The sequence below is a fragment of the Drosophila obscura genome, unplaced genomic scaffold (genome assembly GCF_018151105.1).
Source record: "Drosophila obscura isolate BZ-5 IFL unplaced genomic scaffold, ASM1815110v1 contig_150, whole genome shotgun sequence".
Lineage (NCBI taxonomy): Eukaryota > Metazoa > Arthropoda > Insecta > Diptera > Drosophilidae > Drosophila > Drosophila obscura.
This window is the reverse complement of record NW_024542736.1, coordinates 9,828,288-9,851,787: the sequence shown is the minus strand read 5'-3', so window position 1 is coordinate 9,851,787 and position 23,500 is coordinate 9,828,288. Positions and strand designations below refer to the sequence as shown.

At 44.0% G+C, this 23,500-nt stretch overlaps 1 protein-coding gene across 2 annotated transcripts in view; it reads left to right on the top strand.

Moving 5' to 3' along the window:
• The window catches only part of LOC111069436 (phosphofurin acidic cluster sorting protein 2), a 35,453-nt gene that overhangs the window by 10,458 nt on the left and 1,495 nt on the right, over positions 1-23,500 (top strand). Inside the window, exons 2-10 of one of the 2 annotated variants that reach the window (XM_022359504.2) lie at positions 7,582-7,911; positions 7,988-8,235; positions 15,773-16,071; positions 18,327-18,669; positions 19,821-19,949; positions 21,463-22,057; positions 22,124-22,607; positions 22,693-23,254; positions 23,326-23,442. In XM_022359504.2, coding sequence (XP_022215196.1) covers positions 7,582-7,911; positions 7,988-8,235; positions 15,773-16,071; positions 18,327-18,669; positions 19,821-19,949; positions 21,463-22,057; positions 22,124-22,607; positions 22,693-23,254; positions 23,326-23,442 — 3,107 coding nt within the window. The remainder of the gene's footprint in view (positions 1-7,581; positions 7,912-7,987; positions 8,236-15,772; positions 16,072-18,326; positions 18,670-19,820; positions 19,950-21,462; positions 22,058-22,123; positions 22,608-22,692; positions 23,255-23,325; positions 23,443-23,500) is intronic. The other variant, XM_022359505.2, reaches the window with a different exon arrangement.

The window sequence follows — 23,500 nt, the reverse complement described above, 5'->3', positions numbered from 1 at the left end:
GAGTGGGAGGGAGAGCGATTAACCCACACGTTTGTACACTTTTATGGATGGGTGGTGTTATATGTGGCAGCTAATTACATACGTGCACAGTACTACCTCCGCCATTAAGGCCACGTGTCATATAATTTTCAATTATGATGTGGGCAAACAAATGCGAAATGAAATGAAATTACATTATGCGACTTTTTATTGGGGGTTGAAAAAGGTGCAACATTTCCAGGAAATGTGGGAATGGATAACACGGAACTTCCTTACGATAAATGGAAATAGCCTGCAGTACTAATAATGTCCCAAAAACAGGTCGAATGTTTTTAGTTGCGGTACTTTCTCGACATTTTAGGTGGGACTCTTTATAACTCTGTAATCTTTGTAAATAGAGATTTCGTGATGTGAGATAGAGAGATGTCGTGCCAAGGGACAAAGGACTTGTTTAATTTTGATAAACTAACTAATATAGTATTGGAGATAACCAGGATTTCCCATCTATTTGGAGTTCTTTTAAATTGCAAAGTAGCTATCCTATAACCATTCTCCAACTCGAAACTTCTAAATAGTTCCCAAGCTAGCTAGTTGCCGATAACTTGTACGATTCATGAATGAATTTTATTTTTTTTTCTCTGCATATTCTATGATTATTTTTACATCTTTCTACAAATAAAATACTATTCGAACAATGACCCTTGGGTGATACATCTATTATATTTCCATTGCTCACTCACCCATATCTCACACTCTCTCCCTCTCTCTATCGAATGGTTCCCCTATTCTGGCACTCGTGTAACCCCCATCTGCATTCCCTTTTTCCATTTCCCATCGACTCATGAAAGATTCAAGTGCACAAAGTGGAAAAATGCTGCAAAGGTGTGAAAATAATTAGAAAACTGCATTCCTTTCCACCCGTCGCCACTTAATTGATGTATTTTCAATATTTATTAAAAAAAAAAAATATATATACATATACACATATGTACATATAACCAACGAATGTCTGAGGGGGATCGTGGTTGAGAAAGTTGCCTTGGGGCACATATCTCTCTCTGAATAATTGATGGACTGTTCTGCATTCATACGATATTCCATGGGTGAATACTTTTGCTGGCAAAGTGAATGAACCGCAGTAACCTTTGGCGGAGGAAGGAGGTGCTGGCCAGCAACAGTGGCAACACTCGTAAAAATTCATACGTATATGGTTAATGGGGCTGGAAGGGAAGAGTGTACGAAGGAGTGGGTGTGGGTTCTGGGTTATGTGGCAGGCCACACCCCACCATTGCTTGCTACCTTTTTCCCCTGCTGCTGCTGCTGTTGTTGTTGTTGTTGTGTTTGGTTCGCTACTTGGTAGAATGTATCTGTAATGTGCAATTTAGTTTGTTAATTGTTGCAAATTACCAACTGCTAGTTGCATCGATTTTTCTGTACCCCTTACAGAATTATAGGGTTACTGAACTCCTTGGGGCGCTTCGGCACCTCACGTAAATGGAGTACTTTCCAGGCCTGAAATAGTGTTGATTTTTACTTAGCAAAATAAAATTTAAAAAAAATTAAAGATAGGGTTGATAGTCCCTAACAGCAGCAGATCTCAAATAGCGCCCAGAATTTCCTAGAATTTGCACTAGTAGTAAATTTATCATTCGCGAATGTATACCCCCGAATGGTTACTATTATTTCTTTAAATATTGGAATATTTATCATATTTGTGTCATTTTCAACACATTTGACATTAAATTGGCCGAATTGGGTTGGGATATCTATTTTGGATTTTCATCGCGTTTGTCTCGTGGCGTATTTTCTTTTATTCAAATCGATTATAGCCTTTTGCCTGGGGGACATTTTTGACAGCGAATCAACGTCAGTCAAATCATTCATTCCGAATTCATCAGTATTAAACGAGTCTAAACTCCGCCTGCTAGTAAGCGAATTGAATGCCCAGTTATTAGAATTTAAATGGACAAGCAGCGTTTAGGTCTCTGGGAAGGAGAGGCAGCAGAACTGTGGCACATTCTGTGAGTTTGGGGGCTCTGGCTCTGTTATTGTCCCCGAACACACATTCCCATTTTCCATTTCAAATTCATTTCCATTCTCCATTCAGTCTGCCTTCAGTGGCAATAATTCCCCATTGTTCGGCCACTGTCCGTTTCCGGGCATTGTCTCTGCCTCCCTGTGCCTCTGTGCTGTCTGTGCTGTCTGTTTGTCTGTCAGAGTACATGCGTAATTCTTGCATAAATTAACTATGTTTTTGTACAGAGCGGGAGAGTGATAGGTGCTGGGTTTACTAGTAAATAAGTAAAAGTCTCTGTGCAAATGCATTTCGTTCGATAATGCAATGAGGGGGCTCCCAAGGGTACGACCAGACGGGCGCCATAGGGTCCCAAAGTAATGCCTAGAGTTTCGCCACTAATTAAACGCCCACAAGGCCTCCCCACACCCCCCAAATTGCAACTCTTCCACCAATCCGGAACCTGTTTTCATGCTTTCAATTCATTTAAGCCAAAGAGTTGGAGAGTGAGAGCTGGAGCTAAAGCTCCTGGTTGTTGGCTTCTGGTTTGGCCATGACTCATAGCTGGGTGGAAGGAATCCTTTACTTGGGCGAACAGAACCCCTAAGCTCCATGCTAAATGTGAATACTAAAAAGGGGGACCGACCGCGCGAATAAAACCAACTTAAATGAAACCGTAAAAGTTGCCCATAAGTCGCGACAGAATGACATAAACTTGCTTCGATGTTGATTACGAGCGCGTGGGGTTCGTTGAAAATACCCTATAAATAATAGGATAGATAGGGGATCTTATCTCAACAAAAATAGAATGTTTATAGTTAAAACTGTTTGAACTTCTACAACTTTTCACGAAAAAAAAAACGTGAGATATGAATATTTGGCTCGACAAAAACGATTCGAGTTCAAGCTGAATTTTAAAGAACTAATAGCGAACAAAAAAAGTTAAATCTTAGCTTCTAAACATTTCAAATACACCAAACTGTATCTAATTAATTTATTAGCACTTGCATATCTAATCTTTGTATTCTCTATATCTTCTTACACTTTATATTTGGAACTTTGCATTAAATCTACAGTGAAAATGTTACTCTTAAACTGTTGGTTCAGTTCTTTGATTTGTAGAATAAAATATCTTTATTATTTCTTTGTTGCTTGGCTGTTTTTTTTTGTCGCTTAACCACATATAGTCATATTATTTCCCCGATGTCTTCCATCAAGTTTATTTTTTTGCCACAATCTTAAATGCATATTCTGCTTGCATGAATGATTCACAGACACATTCAGTGGGCATCAGGCATTCGAGCAGGCCCTTTAGTCATACTGTTGTTTACCCACTCGTGCATGTAGATACGGGAATTATCGGATTCGCACTGCTTGCTTGTATGAGTAGTAAGTATGACAGCGATTTGGTTTGTCATCTGAACCAAGAGCTGTCCTTGGAATGGCGTCCCCTAAGCAGTAGCAGCAGCAGCAGCAGCACCACCACCAGCATCAGCCGCAGCTTTCTTTGTTGTCTAGACTCCAGAGAACAGAGAAACAGAAATGAACGGAACACAGACACTTGTCACACATTACAGGAAATGCAATATGCAATTTGCATAGAAACGAAGAGAGACAGATCTCGCGCGCCCCCGCTGTGCTGGCTATATAGTTTGTGAATCATAAACACATCATTTTATTCCACAGAAAAGTAAAGAAAATGTGTTATGAATAGATGGAGCACGCAAGGGTCCAGAGTTAAGAGTGGCAGTTAATTTTTGCAAATTAACATGTTAACAAAACAGCCAGTTATTGCCATCCATTCATCTGTGTTTGTCCATCTACTTGTCTCTGGGGTGCTAACAGTCGAATCAACGAGAAAGCACTTGTCAAAATTGTGCGGCAGCGGGCAAGATCACGCAACATGGGGGCAACATGAGAGGCAGTGTTCGTTCTCGTTTTATTATTATTATTTCTGTAATTGAAGTAAAAGGTGCCTGCATGAGCCATCAGTGGAGAAATCTTATCTATAGGGTAGAGTATATCACACTCCCTGTTTTTACATTTTAGCCAGGAAAGTGAGAACACTGGATTGTGTGGGTCGCATGGACGGACGTGTTTATTATGAAGCTTATCAAGTGCACTCCTCTCCAGCAGCGATAGCGAACGCGACTATTTATAGTAGTTATTGATTAAGTAATTAATATCCCGGGGGCATTTGCCAGACCTGTCGAGTGCCTAGGTGCCAGGTAATTGCTATGATTTCCAATTAACGAAGCTTATTAGTTCGCCAGACGAGGTAACTGGTGGGGGGAGGCGGGCGTGTTTTAAGGTGTTGAAAGAAAAGCGAAATTAATGAAGTTTCTATGGGAGATTAGAGATTATCCTTTGGGCAGCAGTTGATCAATTTAATTTCATATATGAAACTCCACCGATCATTCGCCATTCTCTTTTCTCTCTCCATTGTTCAATACCTCAATTGGTCATTTATTAAAGCCAATCCACAACAAAGAAACTCATTGTTCCCGGCGGCTTGATGCGGAGTCCATTGAACTGTCGAGAAAAGGGAAAGAGGAATGTCGGAGGAGAAAAGGCCATCGCGCGCGAGCAGATAAAGAAAGACGCGAAAATAAAGGCATAAGAAAATACTTTCCGGCAGCCTTCGACGTGTGTCATTCACAAGAGTAAAAAAAAAAAAAACAACAGAAAAAAATTAATGCTAAAAAACAGAGATAGGCGCAAGAGGTCGAAGCTGTTGATACCCATTTAAAATGATATGATCCATATCTCTCTCCATACCTCAAGGGTGTACAGTTCAGAACAATTTAAGGCCACAACCAAATTATGGCCAAAACAAAACTCAAACAAAAATCAAAGCTTTATTTGCTGTCTCTCTTTTGGCCAGTCAATGACACTCGGGGGCCCACAGCCCACAGCCCCAAACGAAAACAGAAATCAAAGCAAGTAATTCGCTAACAACAAATACGAATACGAATACAAGTGCGAGTGCGAGTGCGAGTACGAGAGTACGATTACAATTGCGAGTACAACAAACCGAAACGCGCCCCTTGTTTACTCTTGTGTGTTTATTATTATTTTCTTTCTTTCTGTACTCGCTTTTATATAAACATTTAAAAATAAACCACCAAAAGCAATAATCGAACAACCATAAAATGTCAGCTTATTTTTAACAAACAATTCAAAACGAATGGAAGAAAACATGCAATGGGCAGATGTCAAGTGCATGCCACAAGCCAAAAAGAGTTGGAAACTAAATAATTGTTGAGTCGTGCAGGGGAGTGCTGGGTGTGGTACTCTGCTAGAGATGGCAGCGTGACAGGAGGGGGGTGTGTTAGCGAAAGTGGTAAGGAGCAAGAGAGTAGAGTTTTTCATTAAATTTAAAGAATTAAAATACATATATCCCAGTTGGTGCCTTGGTTTTTAATTAAGTATGTATAATATGTATGTGACAGATTCATATTCGATAACTGAATATTATACCAATAACTACAATAGATTTGATTATAGAATCTAACAGGTCTCAAATATAAATTTTCTAAATATTTATATGAACTTTTTCGTTATCTGTGTTTATTGTACAACTTTTAAGTTTTTTTTTTATTCATTAATTGGCTTTATTTCATATCTAATTTTATACACTTTACTAATAAAAATTCTTAAACTACTCAGTTGTTTGGTGAGTGAGGGTTCCATTGTCTGGTGAGGTTCCCTTTTTGGAAAGACCTTCGCCAGTTCTAGAACTGTTGTCGGGTGGGCCGAGTCCGCCTGGTGCCATAATTAGTTGTGATTTGTGAATGGGGAGACCAGCCTTTTAAGTGACTACTTTAATGGATAAACTGTCTGGCCAGAGACCGGACAACCGAAAGCCATGCATACATATACATAAAATATAAAATATATATAGAGCCTTGTCCTCGTCTTGTCACCCAAACAGCCCACACCTCTCCCTCTCGATCTCTCCCCATTCTGTTCTCCCTCATTTCTCCCTCATACAATTTGCATGAAGAAACGAGACGAATGCTTTGAATTATTAATTAAGAAATTAATTGAGCGACGGCGATGTCAATGAATCCGAGAACTTGTTCACCCACCATAACAGAGCAACAGCAGCATTCCAGGCCATGCGCTTTCATCGGGCTGATGTCTGGGCTTAGGTGGCAGATCCAATTAGCGAGTGGCATTGTTGGAGTCCGAGTGGAAGTCCATTCCCTGCACCCAATCCCCATACCATACCCATACCCTGTCTGAATCCAATTCATTGTTCCTTCTCCCTTACCTCATACCCCATGCTGGTTATCTGCTTTGTTAGCGACAAGATGTGGCTGTGGATACATTTGCATATCTCGCTCGGATATGGTTATTGCACCTCCATGATGAGCCATCCCTTTACACTATACAGCCCATAATACGAGTACCTCTTCCTGCTGTGACCGATTCGACCAGATGAGTGCGCATAAAGTTCTTTCCACACAAAAAGCTTTCTTTGGAATCTCTTTCTCTGAGTGGAGTGGCATTGCCTGGCAGAAATTAATCAGGAAATAAACTGTATTGTTTGATATATAGTAAATTGCACAACCTACAACAAGACTTGCATTATTTTGTAATGCCAAAAAAAGGGGAAACAAAAAAATTAAAGAAAAGAAATAATATTAAGGAAAGAAAATAAATTTGAGTTGGGTTTTGTGTCGCATTTTTGTTGTTTCATTTGCTACTATGACAGTGCAATAAAACTTGAAACTAATTTCCTTTAAGGCTTAATTATAAAAGATTTTAATGGATATTACATCTGAAGAGAGAGAGAGTGAGAGAGAACGAGAGAGAGACACAGATGGCATTGGAAAATCGCCAAGCAGGAGAAAACTTTAATTTTACGAGTAGTCTCTCTCTTTTTTCCTTTCCCCCCTTCCTTATTCCACTCTTTGGCAGTATTTGATTTTCATTTCGTTTTTCACATTTGGCATGCATGACTTCCTCTCCCCCCCTCCTTCTCCTGCTCTATCTTCATTGCCTTTTGTTTTCGTTTTCCATTATTCAGCTTTTATTTTCAGCTTGATTGCATTTTACTTTTGATTTTTTTCCGTGCTTTGTGGCCTTTTCGCTGTTGCATTTTTGCAGTTTGGAAAATCTCTTGGCGTTAAATTGTTTTCTCGCCATCATTTCGATGATCGATTGCGTTCCGGTGCATTGGAAATGGGCTTTAACGAGTTTTCTTGTTATTTTCTTTTATGTACTATTTTGAATCCACACCTCTCCCTCCCCCCTTTCGCCCCTTGACAAATTGAACGACGCGGATGAATGATTGATGTAAAATCTCACAGAAAGTAATTTTAGTTAGTAAGATGCCAAAGTGGATGGAGTGCCTGATTTTAGCATTGCTTTTCAGACCAGCCTCAAACTGTTAGTCGGTAGTTATCGATTGAATGCACAGTCATTGATTTATTATATAGTTATCAAGTGGTTTCCCCGTTATCGATTATATAATATAGTTAAAGTTTGAAACGGCTTCCAATTTCTAAGAGTAATCCATTCTATTATAACCGATTTTGCTGGAAATAACTCAACCATAATTCTCGTTTCTTCTTTTGCAGACTCTGCTCCCTTACCATAACGCGTCTCTCCATTTTGACACCGCTACCCGGGGACACCACCTCCCTCTCGCTGGCCGTTAAGATGCAGAGCTCGAAGCGGACACTCCGCAGCCATGAGATTCCCATTAACGGGAGTGCCCTGACGGCCTTCCAGCAGGGAAACTCCCCGATGGCTGGCGGCACAGCTGCCGCTGTGAGTGGCTCATCGCCTGGAAATGTTGGTGGGAATTCGGGCACCGGACTGGGCGTCGCTGTGCCCCTGACAGAGACCGAGCTGGACTTGCACTTCAGTCTGCAGTATCCGCACTTCATCAAGAGAGATGGCAATAGGTAAGGGGGGGAATTATTCAATTGATAAAAGTGCATATTCTCTACCAACAAAAATGTGCCTCTGTAATTTCCACAGACTGGTTATTCTTTTACAACGCCGCAAGAAATACAAATCGCGCACCATTCTGGGCTACAAGACGCTCGCCGAGGGCATCATCCGCATGGACGCGGTGCTCCAGAAGTCAATGGACATGGTCATCGAGCTGACCGCCTCCGGGAAGAACGGCAGACCGGGCACTGTGGTCGCCTGTCTGCGGGCCGAGCGTGTCTCCTCCATTCCAGTGGATCATGACAATAAGAACAACAACAGCGTCTTGTTGGCAGGTGAGTGCGAGTACCAAATACCCAAAAAGTCGCCAAAAATCAGTGTTAAGTCCTCGTGGAATCCGTTTGCCAAAATTTTAATCTTCTATTTTAAGTTCTGGGCTAAAACGTTCCTAAAAATGTTAATCTATGCATTAAAATTGGTAATACGAAAATGGTGTCTTTATAAGTGATTCCCAGCACTGTACAGAATATGGAAAGCAACATATCGAAAAGGGAAAGCGCTTTCTATGTTTCAAAATCTATCTATTAGTCATCCCATTGGGGTCCCGTGTCCATTCACTCCGATCTCGAGGCATCGCTAAAGAATTTATTGCCAAATCCATAAAGCGGCAATAAATAGAGCCACGAGCCATGAGCCACGAGCCATGAGCCATGAGCCATGCCGGGGCCCCAGAGGCATGGTCCAAGATTAGTGAAGTGCTAATGACGCACAAACTGGGCAATTAATGCCCCAAGTGGTGTATGGGGGTGAAAGCAGAAGGAGGGAAGCTGCTGCTGCTCCACCATCAGATGCTTCACATCATGACGGATGAGTTCTTGTTCTTGCTGTGGATCAGATGATGCTCCCAATTTGAGTTGATGTTTATGGTAATTGCTTGTGAAACAATACCCCAAAGAGGCGGCTCTGCCTGCCCCGCAAGGTGGTGGCAGCAAGTACTACCGCACAACAAAAGTAGTGACGTCAACGGCAGCAGAGGTGGCTACATTTCGTATTTATGCCATGAAATTTCCTCATGATTACAGAGAGATAGAGAGAGACGCACAAAACTCATTGGCCAGGCACGCTTGGGGATTTGCCCCACCACTGCAGTGGCAACACTCATCTGTGTGGCAAGAGAAGGCAAGGAGCTTTAACTGTTGAACTTTTCCGAACAGACAAAAAGAGGTTGAAGTTTGCAGTCACCTGTTCAGGGCCAAGGTAAAGGTCAAACTCTTTCCAATTTAATCTCTTCTACCCTCGCACCTCTTTTTATTTTGTTCTCATTGCAATCTCCTCTGCACTGGCTCCGCGTTTCTCGTTTCTGCCTCTTCTTTCGTTGGGTATAAAATATGCATGACATGCAGAATGGCATTTGGCCGAGTTGTTTCCTCGAAAATTGTTGCAGTTTCTAATGGCAAATATATAGATATAGCCCCACAGGGACCAAGAGAGTCGCCAAACGAAGTGTTGAAAAAAACACACACCAGCTATGTACATAATGGCTATGCCGTCACGAGTGAAATAAATCATTGTACCCCGTAATATGGGGTGTGCTATGTTCGGGCAGAAAGGAAGCTTAATATATATACCAAAGTGATCGATCGGAATGTGTCTATTTGCTTATGGGAAGTTTGTGCAACGAATCCAAATCATTCGGAATCAGGAAATCTGGCTTGAGGCTTGCTGTTTCCACATCTTCTTATGTTGTGAAATTCCCAAAGAAATAAATCTACAAAGATGGGCATCTAATAGTCTGATTTGTTTGAGGATAGTAAACCCCTTCGTTGACTCGCGGCTGCCTGTCTGCATGCCTGCCACATCACTTCACCTACTCTGATGACTGCCACCACACTGGGCTGGGTTTGACCATCAAAAGTTCATTTGTCGCGCACTTGGCGAGGGGCCAAGGAACGTGGATTTTGGCCTGCAATGCAATCCATTTGGGAGCAGCCATCAGCCGAGAACAAGCGACCAGCCGCTGGCCAACAAACACACACAAAACACATTGGAGGTCAGCACTTGAACCCGAGAATCGGACGACAGACAGCGCGCTGAAATTACTTTGGGGGTCCCGCTTTCTAATTTGCAAAAATGGAATTTAAAAAACATAGAAAAACAGAATGGGAAATGCGGTGGGAGCGAGGGGCGAAAAACATTTTTACCTCAACCTCAATTTGGTTTATTGATTTTTTCTCTCTCTTCTACTACTGCTGGTGTCCGGCCTCCAAAAAGCTGCTGCTGCTGCTGCCGCTGCTGCTGTTGATGGCGGTCTTCAGGGGATGGTCATGGAAAGTTGGGTGGGTGTGGATGTGGGTGTGTGTGTGTGTGGCAGGATGCCTGATTGCCGCAGGGGCATATTGCTTGTTGAATACGAGCATGCTCCAACGTCTCTCCCACTCTGTGTGTAGGTGCCAGGCCGAGGCAGGCACTGGGACCGCTCCTTCATCGAGGAGGAGCAGCAACAGCCACTGAGCACGGAGCCACTAAGCAACGGGCGTGGCAGCTGGCTGGTGTTTGTGGGTGGGTTTCTCAAAAGTGGGTGTTCATCGTTCACTTGGGTGAATTTTACATGGAATTGCATGGGTTCCATGGCCACGCGTGGGCTGTGTATCCCAATCATCTTGTTTGTGCGCAGTGCTTCTCTGAAAGGAAACGCTCTGTAACTCTATGAAAATCAATCAATAACTAGTCGCTTGTGCAGTCGCTACCGAGAAACTGCAATCAAAGAGTGGATTGAATTCCATTGAAGACTGTAATGAAGAATCCCTAGAAAATGCCACTTTTATGTGGATTATTTTCCAAGAACTTGAATTCCATTCAATCCTTATTAGAGCGTGGGCAATCATGTGATATCGAATTTCATTGAAATGAACCAAGCATCAGGAGCATCCTTTGAAAATCCGACTTAATATGGATATACGTACTTTCTGCTCATTGGATTAGTTCCACGCCATATAAAATCAAACATATTTATTGCATTTGCTCCTTATTGAGTTCACTAAAATATAAACTTGAATTTATTAGAATTTCCTCTCATCCAAAATCTGGTTCAACTGTGGGCCTCATTCAGTGAATCGCAGATAAAACAGCTGTTCAACTGATTGGCAATTTGACAGTCACACGTCAACGTTGAAGGCCACCTCTTTCTTGTGTAAAACCGTATCGTATCCTTCTTCTCCTGTTTTCGCTCTTACTGCTTGTTGCTGCCTTATATTCATATTCTTTGCGTGCTTCATCGTTATTTTCCTGTGCTTCCAATCCTTCTTCTTCTTCTTCGTCTGCTCCTGCTTTCTCGCATTCTTCCCCCGCCGCCCCCTCTTTCGCATTCCCTTCTGATGTTGACAGGCTCCCTCCCACAACTTTTTGTGTGTTGTATTGCGCTGTGCAGTGTGCGACAACGACAGGAATTAAGTCATTTGTCCTTGAGTGCCAGAGATAAGCGCTGTGCAGAAAATGACACAGAATTATAGAGCAGGAGAGAGAGAGGGGGAAAGCGGAGAGAGAGAGATAGAGAAAGAGGACACCAAAATAATGAGATAGAGAGAGAGGGAGGAAGAGGGCCCATGGTCATAAAGCAAAGTGGAGACTGCTCAGATGCTGTTTCTCTGCCTAATGACCAGTGTTTTCTCCTCTCTCTCCCTCGCTATGGTGTTCTCTACTGCCATTCCTGCCCCTCCTCCTCCTTCTCCCCATCAACCATTGAGTGGTTAATGGCAAAATGCGTAAATTATGTCGAGAGTATCCTCTCCATTCCATTGTTCATTTTTCATGATGTTGTAAGCCCATCTCCTCCCTTCCTCTTTCTCCTGCTCCTGCTCCTGCCCCTCCCCTCTCCTCTCCTCTCCTCTCCCTGTCTGTTCGGCCGTCATTTAATGACAAGATTCGTGTGTGCTGCCCAAGGTCAAACCAATGTACCCCTCCTCAGCCCCACTGTGCCACTTTTCTCTTCTCCTTTGGTTCTCTTTCTTCTCGTTTTTGGGTGGTGCTGTGGTGGTGTTGATGCGTTGTTGGTTTCCATGCCATACCCTTGGAAAAGGGTATTAGTCTAATTCTATATTTGGAGGGCACAAGAGGATAATGCATTTCCGACCTTCTAACGTAGGTACACACGAGTATATGGATATACATAATATTACAGATCAGGATCAACGTCTAAGTCTAAAGAAGCATGTTCATCCATCTGGAAGATATCCCTTTTTTCACCTATTATTGCATAGGAAGAAAAAAAAAAAAAGCAATTCTATAGCAATCAGAACCATTGCAAACATCTTTTAGTTTTCGTACATCAATTCTTGAAAGGAAAAACTTTGCCACAAGCAAAACAAAACAACCTGACGAATTAGATCTTAATCGGATATGAATATCATAGATGAAGTTACAGGTAAAGATATGTACATATACTTAATAAGTATTACTTATGTAGGACTGATGCACCTTAAAGGGTATTCAAATCTTCGACACTTTGTATTGTTTTATTTTCTGCGGTTTATCTCTGGAAGGCCTCCCGCATGGCTGACGGGGGCATAAGCCACTAAATCAATGTCGCTCGCCTCTTTTCAATACGCTTTTCATTACTCATACGCAGCGGTGGCACACGAGCGGTGGAGCGTGGGATGGATGTTCCGCGTGTGGAAATGAGATTATGGTGAGGTGAGAATAAATGTGGTGGGGGGTTGGCATTGGACGAGGAGGGCCTTTCCCATGACACACACATCTTTTGTGCGTGTGTGTGTGTGTGTGTGTGTGTGTGTGCTGGCTGCTGGCTGTCTGCTGTTTGTTTATCTCCCATGTGGGAGGCACTCTCTTCGTGGAAAATTCTCCTCCCGCGGGAAAGCAGGCGAGTTGTGTGCACAAATATTCACTTTTCTTCCTGGAAACACACTCTTCCCACTGTGCAAATGCTCTCTCTCTCTCTCTCTCTCTCTGTAGCTCGTTGGAAAAGAGGTCCGTCGGTCAATTAGAGTGCTTAAGAATTGCATGCAGTGAGGAAGGGGAGCAGATGGAGGCAGGGGGGATCATTAAGCTGTCTGCCTGGCAAATTGTATCAGAGTAAAAAATGAAGACTAACAAAATAATTGCTCTCAAGTAGGGAAACTTTTTGTTTGCTCTCCACTCTTTACTCTACGTTACTCGACTCTCCAAAGAGGATGAGTAACAGGGAGGAAGATAGACAGACAAATAATACACGATAAGAAGGAATGCAACTTCTGCTTTGGCCCCAATTAATCATCGCTCTTACTCTCTCTCTATCTCTCTCTCCCTCTCTCTCCGTATGTATCTCTTGCGTTGTAGTTTTTCACGGTTTAATCTTCTATTACACGATACGTTTTCCAATGATGCTTTTTAATTGTCATTCAAACCATTGTTGAACGCATTCTCATTGAATTCCCAGACGGAAATGCTTCAGGTTCACAGATTCTTCAATTTGAAAGTAAGTTTGTTGATGTTACTTGAATTGGATTTGTTCTACATGTATGTATTTTATGGGTGTTTGGTTGGCTAAGATAGGAGGGCATTGGTGAAAAATATTAATTGGTATTTACTAAATACCTTCGGTGTAAAAGGTCTCGTGTAACATCAGTGTCCTTCCTCCTTGCTCTTAAACTTATCCTTCCAATCTAATTCTTCTGCCTCCCATTCGCTGTTTACCAACTCCCAACTTTCCTTGTCCTTCTCCTACCACCTCTCTACGTATTTAATCAGTACTTGTACTTGTACTTGTCACTTAACGGCTTCGTGGCTGTCAAAAGTTACACTTATCCAGAGTTTACTCTGCTCCCACACTCCCGGGGAGGATGGTGCCCACCAATGAGCATGTCCAAACACGCACACAGGAGAAGCTACAGAGACAGAGAGGGAGAGCGGCAGAAAGAATGAGAGCTATTCCCACACTCACTCGCTCCCCCTGCAGCAGACAACAGAAACCGGCCGGTGGAAGATAGAGAGAGAGAGGGCGAGAGCTTTGGCTTTGGCCAAATGATAACGGCCCCAAAACATGCCAGCGAATAAACAAACAAAAGAAACAGATGAGAAACTCAATGAAAACAGAATGTAAGTGGGAGTGGAAAAGAGTCTCGTGGGTGGAATTGGGGGGGGAGAGGAGGCGCGTTGTAGCGCTGTAGTGCAACAAGTGCCAATCGAAAGGTGGCACCGACGACACAAATCTTATCGAAAAAACATTTACTGAAGGGGAACTGCCACAATGCACATATGTACAGACATATGTACATACATATTTATGTATGTAATTATAATAGCAGTTTTGTTATTGTTGGAATCTCTTCTTGGTACCAGTTCACACGATCAACAGGAACTAAAAGCTCTTCAATAAACCAGAATGCACAACAACACACAATCGGAATCGGAATTCCAAAATGCACTGCACACACACACACACACAGGCACTCATTTCTGATTGTAATCAATAAAACAAACACCTAAAGTGCGATGAGGGTGCCTGCCTGGCCATACATAGGTACACACTCATAAGTGCTCAGTGCTCCCCCTAATTCTGCCATTTACCCGGCTTTACCTCAGCTCCTCCTCCGTTTTCCTCCCCCAAACGGCAGTGGCTGCCTAGGGTCTTCTTCAATTGCCTGAATCGAAGCGTAAAAATAGCTTTAATGAGCATTTCCCCATGCCGCGTGAGCTTTTGACACTTGTATAGTTATATCGAGACACTCATATGTACATATGTACATATATACATACATATGTATGTACAATAGATAAACGGTATTATCCGAAGCGAGTGGTTTGTTGGCTCGACAATTTCTCATATTGATTTGAGTAATTTCGCTCAGTGCGCAAGCAGCTCATTGCCACCCATCGCTGCTCACTCATTGCTGCTGCTGCTGCGCTCCCTCGTTCTGCTGCTCTTCACACTGACAGGTGTGTGTGTGTGTGTACCCTGTAACTCGCAGAGAGCACAAAGTATATTGTATTTGAGGAAAGTACATGAAACAAAGAAAAGGATCTTTGATCTTGAAGATTTTAGAAGATAGAGAAACGATTTTTATTCACTATTTTAATTTATGCATGGTTCTTCTCGATACCACCAATGCAAAAACAACCAAAAAACACAACACTTGTAAAAAGTGCATTAACATATTAAAATTTCAACAAAAAGCCTTTGAATCTGAGAATCATTAAACAAATTCCACTCTACCGGAGGGACTGAACAGATGCGGATTGGGTTTTATATGCGTCACTCAATAATGCAAAAGCTAATTTCAGAAGCTCATTAATATCTGTGCAGCTGAGTACCAGGTAACTCATTGTCGATGCACTCAGCCATAGCGGTCTCTCTGTCTCTCTCTCTGGTGCTCCCAGCCCACTCTCTTCTCCCACCGGCCCACACTTTCGCCCGTACACACTCACGTCAAGTACACAAAACGTGCGGAGCCGTGCCGCGGCCCATTCATTTCACTGACAAGCGCTCGACGAAGCAGACGACGAAACGTGCAGCAGTGCTCGCGAAATAGGAACAAGAGAAGACAGACGAAAGAAAGAAAGCAAAGCAAAGCAAAGTAATAATAAGAGAGATGAACAGATAAATCAGACACAACAACAACAACCAAGAGTTACTATCAGTGATTAATTTTTACAAAGCAACCAAGCAACCAAAAAAAAAAAAAACGAAAAAAAAAAACAGTGCGTGTTTTTTTTTTAGTTTATGAAAAGCGCAGTTAAATATTAAGCAAACTCCCATTAAACCGAGCGACATTTAGCGGCGCAAAAAACGTTTCTCAGGCACGTCCCAAAACCCTCCCACCTCCAAATGCTGCCCCATAACTCATTCAACAACAACCGAATCTTATCATTGTACCACAGATCGCGTTGCGGAATACTCGGACGAGGACGAGGAGGCCGAATTCAGTTCGGGCGAATTCAACGACGAGGCCACAGAGCTGGGAATCATCCGTGGCTACGACCAGAAGGGCGACTATAATCCGTCATCCAAGCATGATATGCGCAAGTATCGCAACAAGCTGCAAAGATCGGGCATCGAGGATATAGGCGGCGGCGGACACGGCCATCATACCAGACAGCATCATTCGGGAGTCGGCGGCGATAGCGACAGCGAGTTTGAAATGAAGGACAAGAGCTCATCACGGGCCAAGTTTAGCCGGGTGAGTCATCTACATATAATCGTGTAATCCTCAGCAGCTGTTTTGTTTACCCGAAGGTTCCCAAATATGTATCTATTTTCAATTTAATAATTATTATTCGATATAATTGCGTGACATCAACGAAATTCATTGGACAGTTCCAAATATTTCATTATGCAAAGTGAATATATATATGTGTGTATATATATATATATATATATCACTTAGTAAGCTATCTATAAAGATTACACACCAGACCATTAAAAAAAAAAAGAGCGAAGAGAGGGGTGTACGTACGCATATCTACATATGAGGCCCCCACCCCAAAATCCATTAAAATACGAGTATCCGCTGAAACGCTGAAAAGAAACGGAAATATTTCTGTTTTTTGTGATTCACTTTTGTGAGGTCGAAAATCAGAGGGTCAATTGTGTAAATTTATGCAAAAACTACATACATACATACATACATATGTACATTTATGTGTAGTAAATGTATTTGAATCATAATACCTATCATCACGGATAACATTTTACATTGGCTTTCATTTGAATCGTGCCCTTAATGCACCCTACCCTTAAGAAATTACTTCCTATCTTCATTTATTTATCTTTAAATGTATGACAAATTATTATTTATCAAGATTGGCCTTGTTGTTTTGGCAGACAGCTGCAATGGGCGGAGAAATGTTATAGTTACACACCCAACCATGAACAAATTCTTGTGGGTCACCATCATCTCCCTTGGGAGTACACAAATACGTGTTTCCCTGCACAAATGGCAGCTCTTATTGTTAATGAAATTTCGCTAAAATTACTAGAATTATCAGATCATTTTGACCCACATTCATTTACAGTTTAGGAACAGAGAGCAATAATGGTATTTCCTGGGGGTTTTTTCTTCTGATCCTTTAGATTATTGCGAAATGTTGTCAGGTGCTGCGCAGATCCGCATACCAAATGCTGACAAATCAAAATATGTGTCTAATATGTTTTGTATATAGTATAGAAATGGCATAGATATGTACTGTGCATGTTATTATAGGGTGGATCGGGGTGGCCAAGAATTTCTGTAGCAAATTGTTGACAATTGTTGGGGCGGTCGGCCTTGGCGTGTCGTTTAGTTGACTCAATTCCCATTGATTTGGTTTTTGCTTGGCCTCAAACTGTTGGCACACTTTCGATGGGCCGCCTATTTCTTCAGGCATATAGCCATCGAGGGCAGCACATCGAACCACGTTCTGGAAATCAAGGAAGCAAGCAATGTACTTATGTTTTTTTCCAGGGAAACAGACATGAGAAATGAACAGAAATAGATATGAAGACGATTGCCACCGCCCCAAATTTTGTTGACTGCCTGACGGTCAAAGGACACATTAAAAATGCTCTCTTGTTTGCTTTCGCTAATGCACAAAATAATTAGAAAATCAATGTTTTATTTATGTGCGTTTATTTTCAAAGTAATGCCAGTGTATACAAAGTAACCGGAGGACAATTTTCCTAAGCGGTTCGCTTTAATATTTCAACAGCTTTCCTAGGCTTTTAGCTTTGTTTGGGCCAATTATGGAATGGCCATTTTTTCTCTCTCTCTCTCTCTCTCTCTCGCCTGCCTTGCACCTGGCCACATCCGTCGCACAGGTGTAAAATTGGCCTGCGGCTTTTATTGTCATGGCTTTTTATCGCAGGATCATTTTGAATGTCTGCCGTAGATAAAAACATGGCTAATGACAGCCACCAGAACCAGAACCAGCAGAGAGGACCAGAAGAGAACGGGATGAACAGAATAGAGGCGAACAGAGAGAAGGAGCAATTAAACCAGAACGAGGCATAACATTTTAACAGCCGAGTTGTCGTCGTCGTCGTCGTCGCCCCTCTAGGCAGTCCTTGAGATTTTGTTTAATGGCCAATAAGCAAGTTTAGATTAAACTTGTGGCAATTAAGAGGAGCGGATAATGAAAGGAAGTACAATATGCAGCTAATCACGAGGGGTGGGGAATAGTAGCTAGTACTCTCTTTTCAGATGGCGCTGCAAGTGGGAAGCTGCATCCCCTCTATAAGCTATCTGTCATCTCTTAAGAGTCAGCTCTGTTCCCCCCTGTTTCTCTGCGAGTTCTCCCCTCTCTCCTACTCTTGAGAAGGTGGGGAGGCAACCATTCGTATCTTTATTTATTTATTTTTGCTAAATCTCAATTCGATTTTCTCTTACAACCTTACTAACTCTCTCTCTCTCTCTCGCGCTCTTTCCTTCTGTTTTTTTTTCTCCTCTCTCCTCCACAGACAATTTCGTTGCAGCAGCGAAACTTTAAGCAAAAGATTGTGGCCCTGCTGAAGCGCTTCAAGGTCAGTGAGGAGTTGGAGGGCGGGTCTGGCCACCAGGGCACGGCTGCGCTGCGCGGAGAGCGTGATTTGGATGCACTCTTCCAGGAGCTGGAGTCGCTGTCGTGCTGCGAGGGCGATGACTCCGGCCCGGACATGGACAGCATCTCGATCGGCTCCACGCCAAAGCCCTCGTTGCGTCCGTTCTTTACCAATTCGCGGATTATGCTGCACGATGCCGGCAACGGTTGCCCGATGCTCTTGGCTGGCGGCGGAGGTGCCAGTCTCCTTATTGGAACTATGGGTGAGTACTTACAGTGAGTGTGTGTGTGTGTGTGTGTGTGTATCTGTTGGATAGATGGATGGATGGATGGACGATGAATGTTTTTAATTAAGCGACTTTTGCTCTGTCTATAACTTTGATTCATTTCATGTTTTGGCTCTTCCGTAATACGTTGCGTATAGTTTGCGTTGCGTTCCATTACGTTTCGTTTTACGTTGCGTTGTTGCGTTACGTTGCATATCACACAACAAAATAAAAAACAAAAAACACACACGCGAAACCGTTACAGCGTGGGAGGGGGTTGGGTTGGGTATTGTTCCGCTTCCACTGCGAGAGACTCGTCTATTTTCGGTCACACTCTTCTCTCTCTGTCTCTCTCTGTCTGTCTGTCTGTCTGTTGTGCTGTTGCTGCCATTGCCGGCAGAGTTTGGGTCAAGGCTGCAGAGGAAGTAGGAAAACAAGAAACGGAAGGCTAGATGCGGACATTGAAACTTTTGATACCCTAACAGGGGAGCAATCGTTGCCATCGTTGATGATGCTTCAGTTGAGTCCGATAATTCCTGTATGCTATAGCAGTAAAACACAATTAAAAGTAAAAAGGCTTCTCTTTATATATTTCAAGCTGTTTGCCAAACGAATACCAATACCCTCTCTCTGGGTATGCACTCACACACGCATACGCGCAGCAGACCCACACGCATACATACACAAACACACACACACACACACAAACAGCAGCAGGACAAATTGTTTTGCATGGAAAGTGTGAGAGTGAGAGTGAGAGTGGGAGTGGGGGAGTGTGGGGAGCAACAGAGACAGCTAGCAAAATATTCTCTTGACCATTGTCCAAGGAGGCGAGTCGCTAGGGGCGTGGCCTTCGACACTGTCACACTTTCCAGGCAACAACAAGTCCCTGCTGTATTTTAAGTCAAGCCTAAAACTCTGCTTCCTGTACAATGAATATTATTTCTTTAATGTTTAGTTTGTGCCTAGCGTAACGTAAAGTTGGAAACATTTTGATATATACATACATAATTATACACACCACTTACAAAAAAAAAAAGAATGAAACAGAAAAGATGAAACATGAAACATTTACAACAGCAGATACAATACAACAACAAGAAACATTTTGCATGGCTTGAACAAACAAACAAAAATCTCTCTTGCAGGCAACTCTGAGCGCCGATCATCGGATAAAAGCGACCAATTGACAAATTCATCTTACAATCTTGAAAATAACAAACAAAACCAAAAATGCATTCATTTAACAAACAATAACAATTCGGCAACAACACCAGGTCTGTGTATATTACAGCAAAATCTCTCTATACATTATTTTTTCCTTAAAAAAAAAAAAAAAAACAAAAAACCATAACTACCACATATCAAAAATCAAAATTCTAGAGCAGAAAAAACCACCCAAAAATTGCAATGAAATACGAGTATGCTACCCCCACCTCCCAGAAAAAAAGTCCACCCACACAATGCAGTTTTCCGTTGTCCAGTCCAAAAAACACACACCTGTGAAACCACCCACCCCGATCCATGCAGACTGTACATAAGTTAACGGTTCTCTTCCAGAGCAGAGCTGGACTTTTACTCCTCGTCCTCCTCCTTCTGCTACTTAATCCTTTGCTATGCCGCACACTCACGCACAGCCCACGCATTGACACACAGCAACACACACACACGCACACACACACACACTGCGCCACGACACATGTACATAGATACATAGATATATGTATGTATGTCTCTGTTTTGTATGCTGTATGTACCTTTTAATCGTTGCACAACACTTTTTGCATGAAACTGCCACTTGGGGGGTTTTAGCTGTGAATGGGGGGAAATGTGATTTGTGCGTCAATCTCATTGATTGCTTATTTTGAGTTTAGTTGGATATATATACTACCCTATACATATATAGTATGTACATGCTTTCACTCAGGTGCATCCATGATGTGTGGTTTCTAAAATAAACCCCTGAAGGAGGCAACGCATGCCACATACGTACATTGTGCGTGTCTCTCTACTCGTATATTGTGACAATTGAAGCGACAACGCACTTGAATCAGTTTTCCAATTAAAACATACGTCAAGAATCCCCCACTCCAACCCATCCCACCCACACCCACACCCCACAATAATGCCCTCAATCACACAGCCTTGTTGGACCTGTATGTGTCCACCCATTACCCCCATTCTTGGATTTGTTTTTCTTGCCCCCCGACTTATTCCTGCACTTTCATGTCGTGCGTCTTTTGATTAATTTGGAAAAACATTCAAGGGTCCCTTGTAGCGTGTGCCGCCGGCTACAGAAAGTAAGAAATTTTCGACCTCAAAAATATGGCCACTCCGCCTCCATCCACACCTCGCACAACCGTTCCGCACACCACCCTTCAGCATGCCACGGCTATGACGGCAATAAAATAAAGAAAGCTTTAATTATATTTTCGGGCCAGCGTTTTGATTATTATTTATTTACACGACGACGACGCCATACGGCGGGGGGAAACTCTTTCTTTATGGGTTCTATTTTTGGGAGGCGAGCGACTATTTTCGTAGTCGCCACCGCCAACATGTCTCACGGTTTGTGTGTTGTGTTGATCTTCATGTCATGTGTGTGCTTTCGGTTTTCTCTTCCGCACTGCATGTCTCCCCATCAGTCCACCTACTCAGCGCACACCCCAGCCACCAATGCCCAGCCCCACTCTGTATCTCTCCCCCTCTATGTTTCCCCCTCACTCTCTGTGCTTTTGAGATTAAAGATACACTTGAGTGACCCTTGCTACCCTTGCTATCTTATCACAGATCGCGGTGGGAATGATAGCTCCGGGAATGAGGGAAATGCCGGATATACCGATGGCCAGAACTCGGATCCACAGAACAGTCCGCCACGTGACAAGGACTACATGCGGATGCAGCAACAGCTGACGCCCGTGAGCTCGGTGGCCACCAGCATGGGCAGTGCCGCCGGACTGGTGACGCCCGTCCAGACCGAGAAGCGTTCGCGTCTGTTTCGCACATCCAGCAATACGCCAGGTACAGCGGCAGTTGTGGGCAGCGGCGGTGGAGCGCCGAACAGCGCTCAGAGTGGCGGCAAGCGGAAGCACACGTTGAGTTTGAGTGCGGAGCCCAGGTCCGTGCTGGAGACATGTTTGTCGCCCACCAATGTGGAGCCGCGGAAGCTGCTGCTCGACCAGCTGAGCCGCGTATTTGCTGGCGAGGACAATGCCATACCCGAGGTGGTGACCATCATCAGTCCCCCCGAGGCCCTAGGGGGCAGCAGTCTGTTGGCCAAGTTGGTGACGCTCTTTGCCAACTCGTTCAAGCCGGCCTTTGTGCCGCAGAACACCGCCGAGGTGAAGGCCGTCTTGCAGGCGCTCATGGCCAAGATCCAGAAGTAGTAAGTGGATGCGTGCCACTCCGCACTTAAGCAAAGGCTAATCATCATCTCGCCTTTCTCTTGCAGCTGCAACTCGAATGCCAAGCCGCCACACACGGTCAAGGTGCTGCTCATTGGCGGCGACTGGCTGCAGGGGGCCACACTGCGGCATTATGTGGAGCTGATGGGCGTCCGTCCGCCCGACTGGCTAAACCATTTGCGCTTCTATCTGGTGCCCATCGGCGGCAGCTGCGGCAGCGTGGCCCGCCACCTCAGCCAGATGGATCAGGCATACGCCGCGATGTTCGGCTCCGAGAACTGGATGCAGTTGTGCGAGAGGGCGGCGGCCACAGCGGCGGCTGTGAGTGCGGTGACCACCGTGAATGCCACCGCTCTGACCGCCAATCTGGCGGATGCGGCCGGTGTGGCCAAGTCGGACATTGCCGAGCTGGTGCAGCGCATTCAGCGATATTTGCATGCGGCCGGACCCTGCACCCAGATACCCATTGCCGAGGCCATGGTCAACTACAAGGACGAGGACTCTTGCCAGATCTTTGTGCCGTTCGTTAGTGTAAGCAAAAAGCAGGCAGCATGAAGCATGAAGCCCTTGTTCCCAATCGTTGTTCATGTGTAACACTTTCGTTTCCTTTTTGCAGGACGTACGCATTGGCTATTTGGATGGTGCTCAGGCATCGCTGGATCTCGAAGAGAATGCTGCTGGCTCGAATGCAGCGCTTTCTGCGCTGAACTCTTCATCCGCGAGCAGTTCGGCCATACCCATTGGCAGCCAGAGCTCGCCGAATGTGCATGGCGCCGTATCGGGATCGCCGCCCCAGCAGCAGAGCATGGGTCGCATCTCACCGCCGCTGCAGACGCCACCGTCGTCGGCCTCGTCGCATCGGGAGCGCAACACCAGCGAGTCGCTGAGCACACCATCATCGCTGCAGCAGCAGTCATTCAGCGGTGCTTTGGCCGCCGTGGAGGCTGTGGAACTGCAGGTGGACTATTGGCCGCTGGTGCGGCCGGGCGAGACGCACGCAAAGGAATCGAAGGGCAGCACGTCGAAGGGCAGCGATGCTGGCGGTGGCAAGAATAGCATTAAGAGTACGTTTAGGAATCTGCAGGTGTGGCGTCTGCCACAGCATGCACAGCAATTGGGTGATATGTTCAATGGACTGACTGTTAGTTTCGCCACCAAGGAGAAGAAGCAGAAGCAAAGTAAGTATCCCAGAATGGATACTGGAATCGGAAAGGAACTCCCCATTCATTCATTCCATGCTTTGTTTCAGTTATGCGACTGGGCAAGAAGAAGGACAAGGAGCGTGATCTCGAGAAGGAACAGTGCGTCGAGGGCGTGGCACGCCTGATTTGCTCACCCAAGCAATCGCATCCAGTGCCACTGCGTGGTGAGTAATCAAATCCCCCTTATAAATATAAAGTTAATGATGATTTAATTCGAATTCC